A 13,782-nucleotide genomic window follows, 5' to 3' on the forward strand; every position below is an offset into this window, starting at 1 on the left:
TAGAGGCTTTGCCTTTCAGGCAGGAAATGGCCAGTAGAAAGCTAGTGATTTGTCCTGATCACATGATGCTGGTGTGCAGAAACCTTGTTATCCATAGTCCCAGTGCTGTGCTGAAAATAGAAGCCTTCACCACTTTCTCCATCGTGAATAGCCAACCTGTGGAATGGGTGCCACAACTGGTATGGGCAGCCTCTGTGTGTGGCACATGGCACTGTGGCAGGGACAGACAGCACAGTATCATAGAGCAGGGAACAGAAAGCAGAGCATTCAATCAGGGACACAGCACAAGGCAAGAAGAAGAAAACAAAACTGTGGCTTGGTCAAGGAGCCCAGGGAAGGGAGCAGAAAGATGAGCAGCAGATCTGGTAAGGGAAAAAGGACAGAGTAAAACTTGGAGAGAGTGCAGGGATAATTTGCAGCCCATCTGCCAAAAAGGTTGGCCCTGCTGTTCTACAGCACCCACCTGCTTTATCCTCTGGCCTAGGGGAACAGGAGCGGAAAGGTTACTTTTGTCCCACCAAACTGTGTTCTTCTTTATCAAATGCTCCCTCATAGTCTGTCCTGCACCAGAGCTAACAGAACAGATTTAATTCCCTGTATCACATGAGGAAATCAACCAATTGCCCTTGAGTCTGTACACTAAACTGAGACTGTAAAGCTCCATGTAATCCAGAGAAGCCAGCAGGCAGTCCTGCTAGAGCAGAGTCAAGAAGGCAGAGATAACATGGCATAAGTAACAGCACCCTTTTGGCTATAGTCAAATGGTTTGAAAGCTATGAAAACAGAGTGTCTCACAGAAAATAGTTCATTACACAAAACCCTATGAACAGCATGGCCACATGGACCAAGCACTGCACAAGTATTCTCTGGACCTGCCCCTGACCTTATGCAAGTCACATCCCCATTCTGCGCCTCAGTTTCCCCATCTTTAAAATGTTAATGAAGACACTGAGCTCCTGTGTAAATCACTGGGGAACCTAGCGATGTAAAGCTCTGTATTGCAGGAAGGTATGTATGAAGTTCCCATTACTACAACATTTGGGCACTTCCCAACCTTTAGCTTCACAACAGCCTATGAGATAGAAATGCCCATTTTTCACATGGGGAACTGAGGCACAGAGTGGGGATGTGACTTGCACAAGGTCACAGAGGAAATTTGTGACAGAGCAGGGACGTGAACCTCCTCCTCAAAGGTCCCACACTAGTGCCTCAGCCACTATGCCATCATTCTTCCTACATGTTACAAGGCTGCATTTTGTTCTTATGTCTGGCTATATGGTGGAAGCTGAAGGATTTACTCTGTTTGTATGGAAGCCTCATTGTCACTTCACTTGTAGAGCTTCCTGAGTGAAGGCTATATAATAAGGAATAGGGTTCCAGAGTGTGTCCTACTGTTAACAGATAGATTCGGGAATTACATACCATACAATAATCAACCCATGGAAGCATATCTTTGTGAGGAACAAGAGCTGGGCACCAACACATGCACATTTACAGTGTTTCAAAAGGGGATTGTTTCAGAAGGAGAGCAGCTGTCAAGGTCTAATTGCTAGGCCAGGAACAATACAAATGGGCAAAACTGTTCCAACTTTATAACCCTGCTTCATCCAGTGGAAAAGCTAGAGTGTCTTACTCCATTTGCATCATTCCCAGCTTGTCCACACACAACAGTTAGAATGTAAAAGCTTCTGCCCTTTTGAAATGGCTCCAAATGTATGAGTGTCCTTATCCTTAATGACAGCTTATCAAGAGGCAGTAGAGGTGTTAAGCACTTGTTTCCTTCAAATCTCTTCATTTTTTCATTTGGGTGCAGAGCAGCTCTGTGACTCACATTTCTTTGAAGTGACCTGCAACCTCTATGACCTGGCACATTCTTCAACTCTAGGTAGGTATCAACAGGAGAAACACACACACACACACACACACACACACACACACACACACACACACACACACACACACACACACACACACTTTAAAAAATGACTACAGTTTAAATAAATCTAGAAAAAATACACTCCCTTGGCAATACTGTTTCTCTGTAAAACACTTGTACTGAATGCACCCATATCTCAGACGAGGGTGAACCACAAGGTTATCTTCAGCTGACCTATCCCAGAGTATGACTGCAGTTATTTTAAGCCAACTACCATTGTGCAGGAACAGTTCTCCAGTAAGTTACAGGGAATTTTACCCAGCCAATTGACAACTGATTTTCTGCCTTTGTCCTCACTCTAACCAGCTGTGCCCAGCTGCTGTAGCAAGTGTAATATGTCGATGTTAAAAGGGCTGCCAGTCTTGCATTTCTATCTTGCATGGTTTCTGTCATGCCTGACAAAGTCGTAATATATATTTTAATGCCGTGTTTCAAATTCTCTTTAGGAATATCAATAAAAACAAAAGTAAACAAAAGAGTGACATTGAAAAAACTTTCATAAGGTCCTATGATACCATAAAAGTGTCTGTGGTGATAGCTCAGTAGTCCTGGTAGCAGTGCTGAACTATTCTACGTCTTTAACTTTGGATAGTTAGTACAGAAGACACTATATGCCAAGCAGGGCCAAAGTCTCTTGGTGAATCTGGGCCCTTGTTCTTCTCCAGAGTTGCCTGAAACTCATCAGAAACCTGTTCTTCCTTACAGATGGCCAGATGTGCTCAGACAACATTGAACGAGCTCCACCTTTTACCTGTTCTAGGATAAAACCTCAACTGAGGGCTCCATCCTAAAACACAGAACCCCACTGAGAAGCACTTATACAGTAAACTACCTCAGATTCAAAAGAACTGCTAACATAAGCTGAGTCCCACTTGCGTGAGTAGAGGTCACATACTCTGGCCCAAAGCAAATGCCTCTGTGCAGGTCAATAGGGCTAATCACAGGCCAGGTTCTGCCTGTCTTTGCAGTGAGGATACAACACAGGGAGGAAGATGTGAAGATCCTTCCCTTCTTCACACAGACAGCAGCAAGGCTGGGCACAGTGACAAAGCAAAGAAGGAGAAACCAAGGGATCTGGGCAGGTTCTTCAGGGGGCAGGAAGTCACACAACACAAAGAAATGTGGCAGAAGGTTTTCAGCCCATACACTGCTGTGATCTATACCCAAGCAAAGCAGACTTCTCCTAATGCTTCCTATCCCTGTGGCCCACAAGCCCAGACTATGCCTTGATGGCACAGTTAGGTACACACATGCAAGGACTGTAGCATTGAGATCTAAGCCAGGTCTGCAAAACACTGAAGAAGAGATGTAATCTCCACAGTTGGCCTGCTTAGGTAGACAGCTCTTACTTCTTCATCTCATTTAGCAGCTAGACATACTTTGAGCCAAACACAGCCCTTGAACAAATCACACTCAGCTCCAGATAAAGTCAATGGGAGCGGCACATGAATTACCGATGGCAGAATTATGCCAGGCAGGTTCTATAACTAGAATGGCCTTTGGATAACAAGTTTGTCAAGCTTTATCTCTTCACTGAGACAAAACTGAATGGCATTAACCCTTCCTCCCTCCTAATGTATCTGTAGCCCATATCTTTGCAGTGCCTACCTTAACTTCCACATGTGCCATCAGGACAGCAAAGTTGGTTAGATGATTACAGGAACATGTAGTGTGTGTCTTATTTGTTGTCAGGAGCCGACATCCTTGCGTCGACCAATAACCTGTCATTGTGCGCTTTGAATAGCTCCAGAATGAACAGTTAGGGTTGAAATTTTCTTCTGACTGCTGCGGGGAAGAAATGAATAAATGCAGTAAAAATTGTAAGGCTTCAAAGATTTCTAAATGCACTCTCTTTTCCCAGAGCCACTTTGTAACTCTCACCCTTTAATTTCACATAAACAATCAGCCACGGTTTATATGTCAAGTATTAGTTGTATATGCCAGAGAAAGTTAGATTGTTGCTGCTCTCTTTGTTAATGCAAACTTAGTTCTTTGTTCTTGATTAATTTCATCCACAGATGTAAGTCAACCCCTCAGAACAAGATTGCTTCATTTGCATTGCATTGCAGAGCAGAGAAATTAATTGCTTTAAGCAATCAACTTTTGCACTGACTCTGCTTGGCTACTGGAGGGCTAGGTGTCCTCATCCAGGGTAATTCCATTTCCTCTAATATCCCCTGCCACCAGGATAAAATAATATTATGGGCCATTTTAATATATTGGTAGTTTTTAATCACGGAATGACTTGTGTTAGCAATTGAATGATGCGACTTCTACACAGTGGAGACCCTTTCCCTAGCCTGATTAGTATAATGTAAAAGAGGCATTATCCATATAAAAACATTAAGCACAAAGGCAGTAACAAATACATAACTCAAAGTTTGATCTAGGACTGCTTGGGCACTGTAGGCTGCCCAACTTGAGGACTTCCGCTGCAGTTGTTTTAGAAATAAAATGAAAAACCATTTAAATATGAAGTTTCACAGACCCGCCATGCCCCCTTACCTTGATGTGCTTGACAGCAAACACCACAGGATCCGCTAGATAAACTTTAGTGCTGAACTCTTTGTTTATTGCTGCCGTAATGACAGGGGAGTTAACTATGACAGAGTGATTGGTTGACATGGCCTCTGTTCCTAACTTCATGCTGGCATTCTCCGTGGAGAGATACGGACCCAGGTTGTTATACAGCACAAAAGCCACCCTGATTTCACCTACAAAGTAGAGAGATAAGTTAGAAATCATACCAATCCAGCTCAAAGGGTTGTGTTCAAGATAATAGTTCTTTCTTACAAGAAAAATGCTCTTTCTGTTACAACTTCCTCCTCCCTACCTGTGCTGTTGAAACCAAAGCTGTGCTTTGGGGCTTACAACCCTAGTTTCTAAAGAAGTATCCTTTCATGGCTACGTATGACTGCATTTGCCATATCTCATGAACGGAGCTCAAGCTCATGAAAGCTTATGTCTCTCTTACTTACTTAGTATGCAAGGTGCATCTCTACCTTGCCTTTTGATTGACTTCAGACTAGCACAGCTCCCTGCATATACAAGGATATTTTCAGGAAATAAAAGTATTGATGTCTTGCAGATATAAATCAGTTTCCACTCCCACTTCAAATACCAGAGCTCCATTTGACCAACTAGGTGGCCCATGGGTGGGCAGAGCATACCTTGATTATCTAATACTACCCTCTGTAGTAGTCCTGAGTAGCATTGCATTAGAATTGGTGAGAAAAAGGGAGAGAGAGCTGGGATGAGCAAGTGGAAGAAGTCCTGGCTTAGGATACCAGTGTGAGTATTCTGCTCCATGGGAAAAAAGGTAAGGAGGTCTCTTCCCCTCATGGCAAAAGATGTGGTACTAAGAACTGCATACCCTTCTCTGTTAGGCACCTGCACATCTGTAGGACACAATGGATCATGACAGTCTAGCCCAACATGAAAAACATAATGAGAAAATAAAGGCTATTACCTATTTCCAAAAAAAGAGTGGCGTAGAGCAAGGAATGGGGGAAGGTGAAAAGATTTAAAAATTTCCATCAAGACTAAAGCTTTACGAGCACTCGTGGTGCTCTGGTGAGGTGCCTGACAACTGGAAAAGTGCCAATGTGGTCCCCATTTTCAAAAAAGGGAGGAAAGAGGACCCAGGAAACTATAGGCCCGTTAGTCTTACCTTGGTCCTGGGGAAGCAATTTTAGAAAATTATCCAGGAGCACATCTGCAAGGGGCCAGCAGGGGAGTTTATGCTTAGGGGCAACCAACATGGGTTCATTAGAGGCAGATCCTGTCAGACCAACCTGGTGGCTTCCTATGACCAGGTCACAAAAGCCTTGGATGCAGGTGTCGCAGTGGACGTAGTCTTCCTGGACCTTAGGAAGGCCTTTGCCACTGTCTCTCACCCCATCCTCATTAAAAAATTAGGCGCCTGTGGTGTCAACGCCTACACAGTCAGATGGGTCGCAAATTGACTGGAGGGCCGCACCCAGAGAGTGGTCATGGACAGGTTATTTTCGACCTGGAGAGATGTGGGCAGTGGGATTCCCCAGGGCTCGGTCCTCGGGCCCGCACTGTTCATGTTGTCATCGGCAATTTGGACGAGGGGGTGAAAAGCACCTTGTTCTAGTTTGCAGATTACACTAAGATGTGGGGAGAAGTGAGCACGCTAGAAGAGAGGGACAGGATACAACTAGATCTCGACAGGTTACAGAGGTGGGTGGATGAGAATAGGATGGGTTTCAATACGGACAAGTGCAAGGTGTTGCACCTGGGGAGGAAGAATCAGCAGCATACCTACAGGCTGGGGAACTCCCTTCTCATCAGCACAGAGGTAGAGAAGGATCTTGGAATCACTATTGATTGCAAGATGAACATGGGCCGCCAATGTGGGGATGTGGTCAGGAAGGCTAACCGCACCTTGTCATGCATCCATAGATGCATCACGAGCAGGTCCAAGAAGGTGATCCTCCCCCTCTATGCGACACTGGTCAGGCCGCAGTTGGAGTACTGCATCCAGTTCTGGGCGCCACACTTCAGGAGGGATGTGGACAGCATTGAGAGGGTCCAGAGAAGGGCCACGCGCATGATTAGGGGGCAGCAGGGCAGGCCCGACGAGGAGAGGCTAAGGGACCTGAGCCTGTTCAGGCTACACAAAAGAAGGCTGAGAGGGGATCTGGTGGCCGCCTATAAACTTGCCAAGGGGGACCAGCAGGCAATGGGAGAGTCCCTGTTCCCCCGAGCACTACTGGGGTTACCAAGGAACAACGGCCATAAGTTGACTGAGAGTAGATTCAGGCTAGATATCAGAAGGCACTACTTCACAGTCAGGTCAGCTAGGAGCTGGAACCAACTCCCAAGGGAAGTGGTGCTCCCTTCTACCCTGGGGGTCTTCAAAAGGAGGCTAGACAGCCACCTAGCTGGGGTCATTTGACCCCAGCATCCTTTCCTGCCCATGGCAGGGGGTCGGACTGGATGTTCTCCTTAGGTCCCTTCTGACCCTACCAACTATGAAACTATAATTTTTGAGCAATTTGCCACCACCACCCAGCCCCATCTCAAGTATATTTTTTTTTCCTAAAAACCACCACAAAAGAACCCATTTTATTTTTCAACCAGATTTTCTCCCTTTCCATATAATCCCATTGCTAGGGATGTTTCATAAAACCCACACTACCAGCAAATTGGTTCTTAACAGAAGCAATCCACTTTACCGCTTTTTTGCACATTACTGCAAAGACTATAAAATAAGAAATGGAGTGAGATTCGTTTTCTTTTATAATTATTGTTTTTTTTTTAATCATGTCCAATGTTAAGGAAGATACAGAATCAATTATATGTTACACAACACGTGATTTAAATGAGGGAGTCAGACTGAAGAAATTCACTGCTGGGATAATAACAATACCTTGCTCTTATACAGTATTTTTCATCAGTTGGTCTCAATGCATTTTATGAAAAAGAGGTCAGTATCATTATGAAGGGGGAAAGGAAATGCAGAGCCTATTTTATGAGAGGAGACTAAGAGACATGCTTGTGTAACACAGCAAAAGGCTGTGAAAGGAGATGGCTGGTGTCTGTAAATATTTCAAAGGGGCAAACATGAGAGAGGGAGAAGAGCTATTTAACCTGAAGACAAAGCTGGCATGAGAACAAGTGGGGATAAATTAGCCATGCATAAATTTAAGCTGGAAACCAGAGAAAGGCTTGCAACCATTAAAGGTTCTAGAACATCCCTGCAACAGAAATACTTAGCCTTTTGCTCCCTCTTCTCCTAAGGTGGAGCTTGATAAGATTAATGTTGAACTATGGGGTTACCTACCATAACATGCGGTCGAGCATGAAAATCCAGGAAGCTGCTTCCTGTCCTGTGGTTCTATTAGCTATTGCTTATGTATGGGGAAACTGAGGCATAAAGGGAAATGAGCTGCCCAGTTTCACCCAGCAAGGCCGTAGCAGAACCACATATAGAAACCAGGTCTCCTGAGTCCCAGTCCAATAGACTGTCCTCCAGGCTAAACAGCTACAACCACAATGAGGTCAATTTAGTGGTAACCAGCTGTGTCCTTAAGTCCCTTGAACTGCAAACAGTAACAAGATCTTATGTGAAGCTTGTAATTTTTCAATTAAAATAACCACAGCAAAACAGAAACTTCTTTCTAGGTGTATCTACATGAGACATTTACTGAGGAGCTGCCTAGTTAGCACCGCAGTAAAGTCTCGAAGCTACCCGTGCAACCCTATTAGGCTGCAGGATACTAATGAACTCAGCTGTAGGTTAGTACCCGTACATACAAGTATTATTCTGCAGCGGAGTTCTTCAATGTGCAGCAATGCACATGTAGATCCTGACAGGGCTGGCTGAGGCATGAGGGTGCTTCAGTGTAGGGGCTGTCTGCTGGCTAGCCCCACACTAGAGCACCCTTTTGCCCTATCCAGTCCCCTGCAGCATGTTGAGCTGGGTCAGAGCAGCCCCAGGTTGGCAGGCTAACCCCACTGGTCCCCTGCCAGCTGCAGCTGCCCTACCCCAGCTCAAACTGCTGTTGTCCTGGGCACACGTCAAAATGCTGCAACTGGAAGCAATAACCTTTAACATGGTATGCACTGGAGTTTATTCATTTGCATTAATTTCATGTGCCCTTTAATATCAATTTTCTAGTGATTTTTTTCAATGTCCCATGCTTTGGGAGGGAAGGCAGTTCATGAATGCATAAGGTTATTACTATTGCTTCCAAATATATACAAATTAAAGCCATGTATGTCTATTGATTTTAATAGACCATAGATGATTTACACCAGCTAAAGATCTGGCCCTTTGATGAACCTATGTGCTACTGCTTTCAAAGAGTAGCTAACAAGGGCAGACAAATCTCTGAAATGTTTGCAGGGGGGATGACACGGGACACAGCTGCTATCTTGCTATCTACTATCCTTCTCTATAGTGATGGCTGTTCTCACATTAGGAAAGCACAGTGACAGTCAGCCTTTAAGAAGCTAATCAAGTCAGCTGCAAGGAAAAAAAAATACTGCCAAGTAGTTTGCAGCAAGAAAATCTGGGAATAGTGAAAAAATACAGAGTTCTGAATTTTATCCTAGACATAGGTTTTTACATCACAACAGTGCTGGTGAGTCCATATTCCACACTGGTCAGAATGCCTTGACGGCCCTCAGGAACATGGATTTTTCCTTCTTTGCATCTAAAGCTTTATTTAAACATTTCTTCTGTTAAAAGTTTCTTGATCTTGACAGAGTCCTAAAGGCCACATGTGTATGGTGAAATGCCATACCCCTGAAGTCTACTGGAGCTTTGCCACTGACTTGAAGGGAGACAAGAATGTACTCCTTGTCTCTAGAATAAACATTCCTTTTCCATTGTACATTTTAGTGTTGAAATCCTGTTGCCAGTACAGTGGGTGACAAAATACCATTATTTTGCTGCAAGTTCAAGATTTATTGCAAACCATGATCTTCAGGATTCTTAACAGTTTTACCTCTATTGCCCAGCTTCAATATTGTCCTTTTACTGTATATTTTGCCTACTTTACAGCTATCAAAGTATGTATTATAGCACTTTCCCCTACATATAGGCTAATGTTTAAAAGCAACCCCCACAGAATATACACTCATTACAGAACAATAAAGTAAATGAGTGGAGTATTTACTTTAATGGATCTCATAAATAGGAATTTGTCAGGCCCATTAGTACAAACAGAGCCTGGCAGTCCCTGGTTTGGTCTACAGTGGATCTATAGAGATAGATCAACCCATGTTTCTGCTCAAATTACTGAACTAGAAATAAATGGCTTGGCAGCTTAAAGACAGTTCACATATAACATCATCTTTAATTCATATTATATCAAGAGGCTCGTAAGCTTTAGAGAGAAAAGCATTGACGACTTGAATTCATAACTTTTAATCACCTCTTTCTGGTGTGTTGGCTTTTTGTGCTATCACTGTTTGCTGTTGTTTCCCCCCGCTTTCCTTCAAATGTTTGCACTGTGCAGCACTTTGAAACAGTTTTTCAAGCAAGCCTTTTATCCTATGTAAAATTTCCCACTGCAGACAACAGATGCTAACTAACCATCTATGCTCGGTACTATCCCACACTGGCAACAATGTTTAAGAAACCACGGCACACTGACAGACCCTTGGCACTCCCAAAGATTGACAGTCACTTGGCAATAAAACAGATTTCCAATCAGCCAATTTAGCATGAAGTCAAGGGCATGGGACAATTAATATTAAACATGCTTCCTGCATCACAAACGCTATAGGTGCTCAAAAGTGAAAAAAAAAAAAAAAAAATTCAAGATATCTAAGCAATGGAGCAGAAAAGATTTGTAAGGGGTTCGAACATCAGAGAGTCATGAACATGACTTTGGTACCATTATAAAATGAATTCATAGGCACCCACACCAACTCCCTCCCCCCAACATGCCTGATTATCAGCTATTACGGGGTTTGGCATGATAAGTTTTGTGTATAAGACACTTCTGTTTTGCTGTAGCACAGAGTTTATTTGCACTTCTAAGCAGAAGAAACAAATCTGAGAGCTGCACATTGACCACATGAATACAGACTTCAGCTTCTGGTGAATTTGCAATTTCTGGGTAGCAAATAAAAGGAACTGGGTAAGGTCTTATAGGTTTTTTGTTTTTTTTTACTTCCTCAGATGTTATGAAGCAAGAGCAAAGAGAGAAGAGGACAAAAATGTATTTCTCAGCTGAGCAAATCAAAGTGATACTATATATGAAGGTGCATTCATTAGAATTTTATAAAAAACTAGTTTAATAAATGGGTAATCAATTGTTATGGCATCCAACAATTCAAAAGTTGCTTCTGATTTTTCCATATCTACCATATTTACTCAAATGTATGACAACCCTGAATATAAGATGATGCCCAAATACTTAGATTCTATATATGAAAAATGTATGAATCTGTTAACATTTTCCAGGTATTATTATTATTGGAGGTTTGCCTTGAATTTGTTCCCCTCCCATGTTTACTTACTTATATATAGTACAACATATAAATTATATTAATCCAAAAAAAAAAAAGGCTTAGTGATCTACCATGTAGTTCACTGGGCTGGGCCCAAGCAAAGTCAACCGCATTTTAAGCCGTGGTAACCCCACACCTCAGAATTGCTCCAGATAATCCCCACAAAGGATCCAGGTGCTAAGTAGTGCCCCACTCATGACTGGGACCAGGTGTTCTTGTCACAAGTCCTGGGATCCTCCAAAAATGTATATGTAAATGAGGCACAGGGCAACCTGGTCCAGCTCCACCTTATGAAGGATGAGGCCACACTAATCAGATGTGACGGACTGAGGGATGGGATAACAGAGCAGTTCTGGGTGAACCATTTGGGGCCCTATTTGGTGATATTTGCCAGACATTTACAGCTGGTGAAAAAACAGGAATCATTGAAATAGGAAAGAAAGATGCAAATCAGCTGTGGGAGAGAAGAGGACATTGAAATGTATTCAGTGTAGCTTGACCTGAAAAAGAGTTGGTGCTGAAGGGGACTGCATGCAATGGACACTACCATATACCTTACTCAGCTGGGCTACCCTAACCTATCCTTGTGTTATGTTCTCATCAGTATGTTTGCCTAATATGGGCTATATGTTTTATAGTTCTGCTCAGGGTTGGCTGCATTTGATCAAATTCATAGCAGGTTTCCATTACTGAGCACATGCTGCTTTTGGCAGCAGTTTAATGATAGAAAATCTATTTAATGAGGTTTTCTTGTATATGAATATAAGTCAAGAGGCTTTTTCCTCTATGCTGACTGGGGCAGGGGTGGGGGGAGGGACCTTGTCTTGTCTTGTATTTGAGTAAATATGGTACTTGTATTGAGGGAGCTTTGGTGCAGGGACTATCTTGCTATTTGGTGTTTGTAGAACTCCTGGCATATTGGAATCCTGGTCCACATCTGGGATTGTGCGGTGCTATTACAACACAAATAATCAGGAAATTAAGCACATAAATAAATGTCTAGAAGGTTACACCTTCTTCTGATGTTTTGTAACCATCTACAACACATACTTCTCACATCTATAACATGCTTAAAATATCTAGGAATCGTTTATTAGCTCTTAACAAACTTTTTCTCAATGTAAGTTAATGCTTTGTGTTACAGTAACTCAAAAGATACATAAAGCAACACAACGTTGCACTTACCATTTCGACCATTTTGTTTCAATGTATTTGCTGATAGCTGGATTGAGCTCCCATAACCCATGTTCTGTGGAAATTTCAAATCTTCCAAATTTCCATCTGTGCTTAGTCTTGCAACTTCCAATTCTGTTTGCAAGAGACAAGTGAACACTGGGTTACAACATGGAGAATAATTACCACTAAAATAGTCACAGTATACAGACATCATGGCCCCAACACCATTTTCGCAATAAAATGTAAACATAGGAAACAGTATGGAGTGTTGCGTGTTAAACTCTGCATTGAACTTTCACTTATTTTCCATGTCTTTGCCCTGCAGAAAGGCTTAATTTTTTTTTTAATGTAAATAAAATCTACTCCTAGTTTGTGTAAATAAGCGCCCAAGGATACTCAGGACAATGGTAAAAGTGAAAATCTGAAAGTGTTGGTATTTTGCCACTGGCTGTTGGTACATTCTGTAGATTTTATCAATACTCAGTATCTCTTGTCACAGAAGTTAAAATAAAGCTATTCTCATTTAATGTGCAGATGGTGACAGGGCTGGTGTTTTCCAGCATGCTTGATTTTTTAAAATTAAAATCAACACTCAGCTAAATAAAGCCACATATTTATATTCAATTGAGCAAAACAGTATTAAGCATGATGAGGAACAAACTTCTTGTGAACTGTTCTCACTGCTATCATAGGTGTATTAGGCATTGTCTGGGATTTTCAAAGCAGTAAAACAGAATGAGGTGTTCAATCCCATCACATTTCAAGTTGAACATTTAATTTGTTTAGAGTCTTTTGAACAAAAACTGAGGCTGAGGTCATCTAGGCAGGTGCCTCCTCTTTGCTATGTATTTTGGCTGTGCTGAACAAAAGGGCACCTGGGCTTTTAGGTATAATAGTAGTAATAACAAAAGCAACAACAAACAGAGGAAGTCATGTGTCTACATATAGACATGACATATGCAGACTCAATGAAGGCTTCTATAATATTTTACTTCTGTAGAATAGCATCACTACAAGACAAATCCTGCAGGTCGTACTCAGTTCTTAGTCAGATGAAACTCCCAAGATCCCAAAAACTGAGACTGTCTTTATTCTCAGGCACTCATCACTATGGGTCTTGGAAAGTGATAAATCAGAATAATAAAGGGAGTTCTCTTTGAGAAATGACTTCAGGTTTCTTACCAACACCTTTATGTCACACTGGGAACCCTATGGGGGATATGCCTATTTTTATCACTCAAAGAAAAGCAATTAATTTATTCAAGGATAGATCTCACTTTTAGGGCCAAACCGTAAAAGTTGATCTGCACCTACAATTACTAGATCTTGCTGTTAGCCAAGAACTATTTGGAAAGAGTTACATTATTCAAGGGAAAAAATTTTAAAATCTCACACAGGTATAAGCAGACATCACTGGTCAACCACACACAACACTTTACTCCACAATTCTTGGTGAAAATCAATGATACTCCATGAGAGGAACTTTCTCCCTCCATTAAATGAAGGGAGAAAGTATTGCTGAATTTTACTCAGATGAAGTGAATTATACTAGATTGGAGACAGAGAGTGAAATTCTAGTTCCCACTGAAGACCATGGAGCTTGTACCATTAATTTCAATAGGGCCACCTTGCATCTCACATCTCGCACCTTGCATCTCAAGCCTGTTCCTGCATCT

At 42.3% G+C, this 13,782-nt stretch overlaps 1 protein-coding gene across 1 annotated transcript in view; it reads right to left on the reverse strand.

Moving 5' to 3' along the window:
* The window catches only part of ADGRL3 (adhesion G protein-coupled receptor L3), a 312,615-nt gene that overhangs the window by 113,513 nt on the left and 185,320 nt on the right, over window positions 1-13,782 (reverse strand). Inside the window, exons 11-13 of the mRNA XM_014520156.2 lie at window positions 12,116-12,238; window positions 4,442-4,650; window positions 3,545-3,721 (exon numbers count right to left, since the gene is read on the reverse strand). Of these exons, the coding sequence (XP_014375642.1) occupies window positions 3,545-3,721; window positions 4,442-4,650; window positions 12,116-12,238 (509 nt within the window). The remainder of the gene's footprint in view (window positions 1-3,544; window positions 3,722-4,441; window positions 4,651-12,115; window positions 12,239-13,782) is intronic.

Source organism: Alligator sinensis, unplaced genomic scaffold, assembly GCF_000455745.1.
Source record: "Alligator sinensis unplaced genomic scaffold, ASM45574v1 scaffold62_1, whole genome shotgun sequence".
NCBI lineage: Eukaryota > Metazoa > Chordata > Crocodylia > Alligatoridae > Alligator > Alligator sinensis.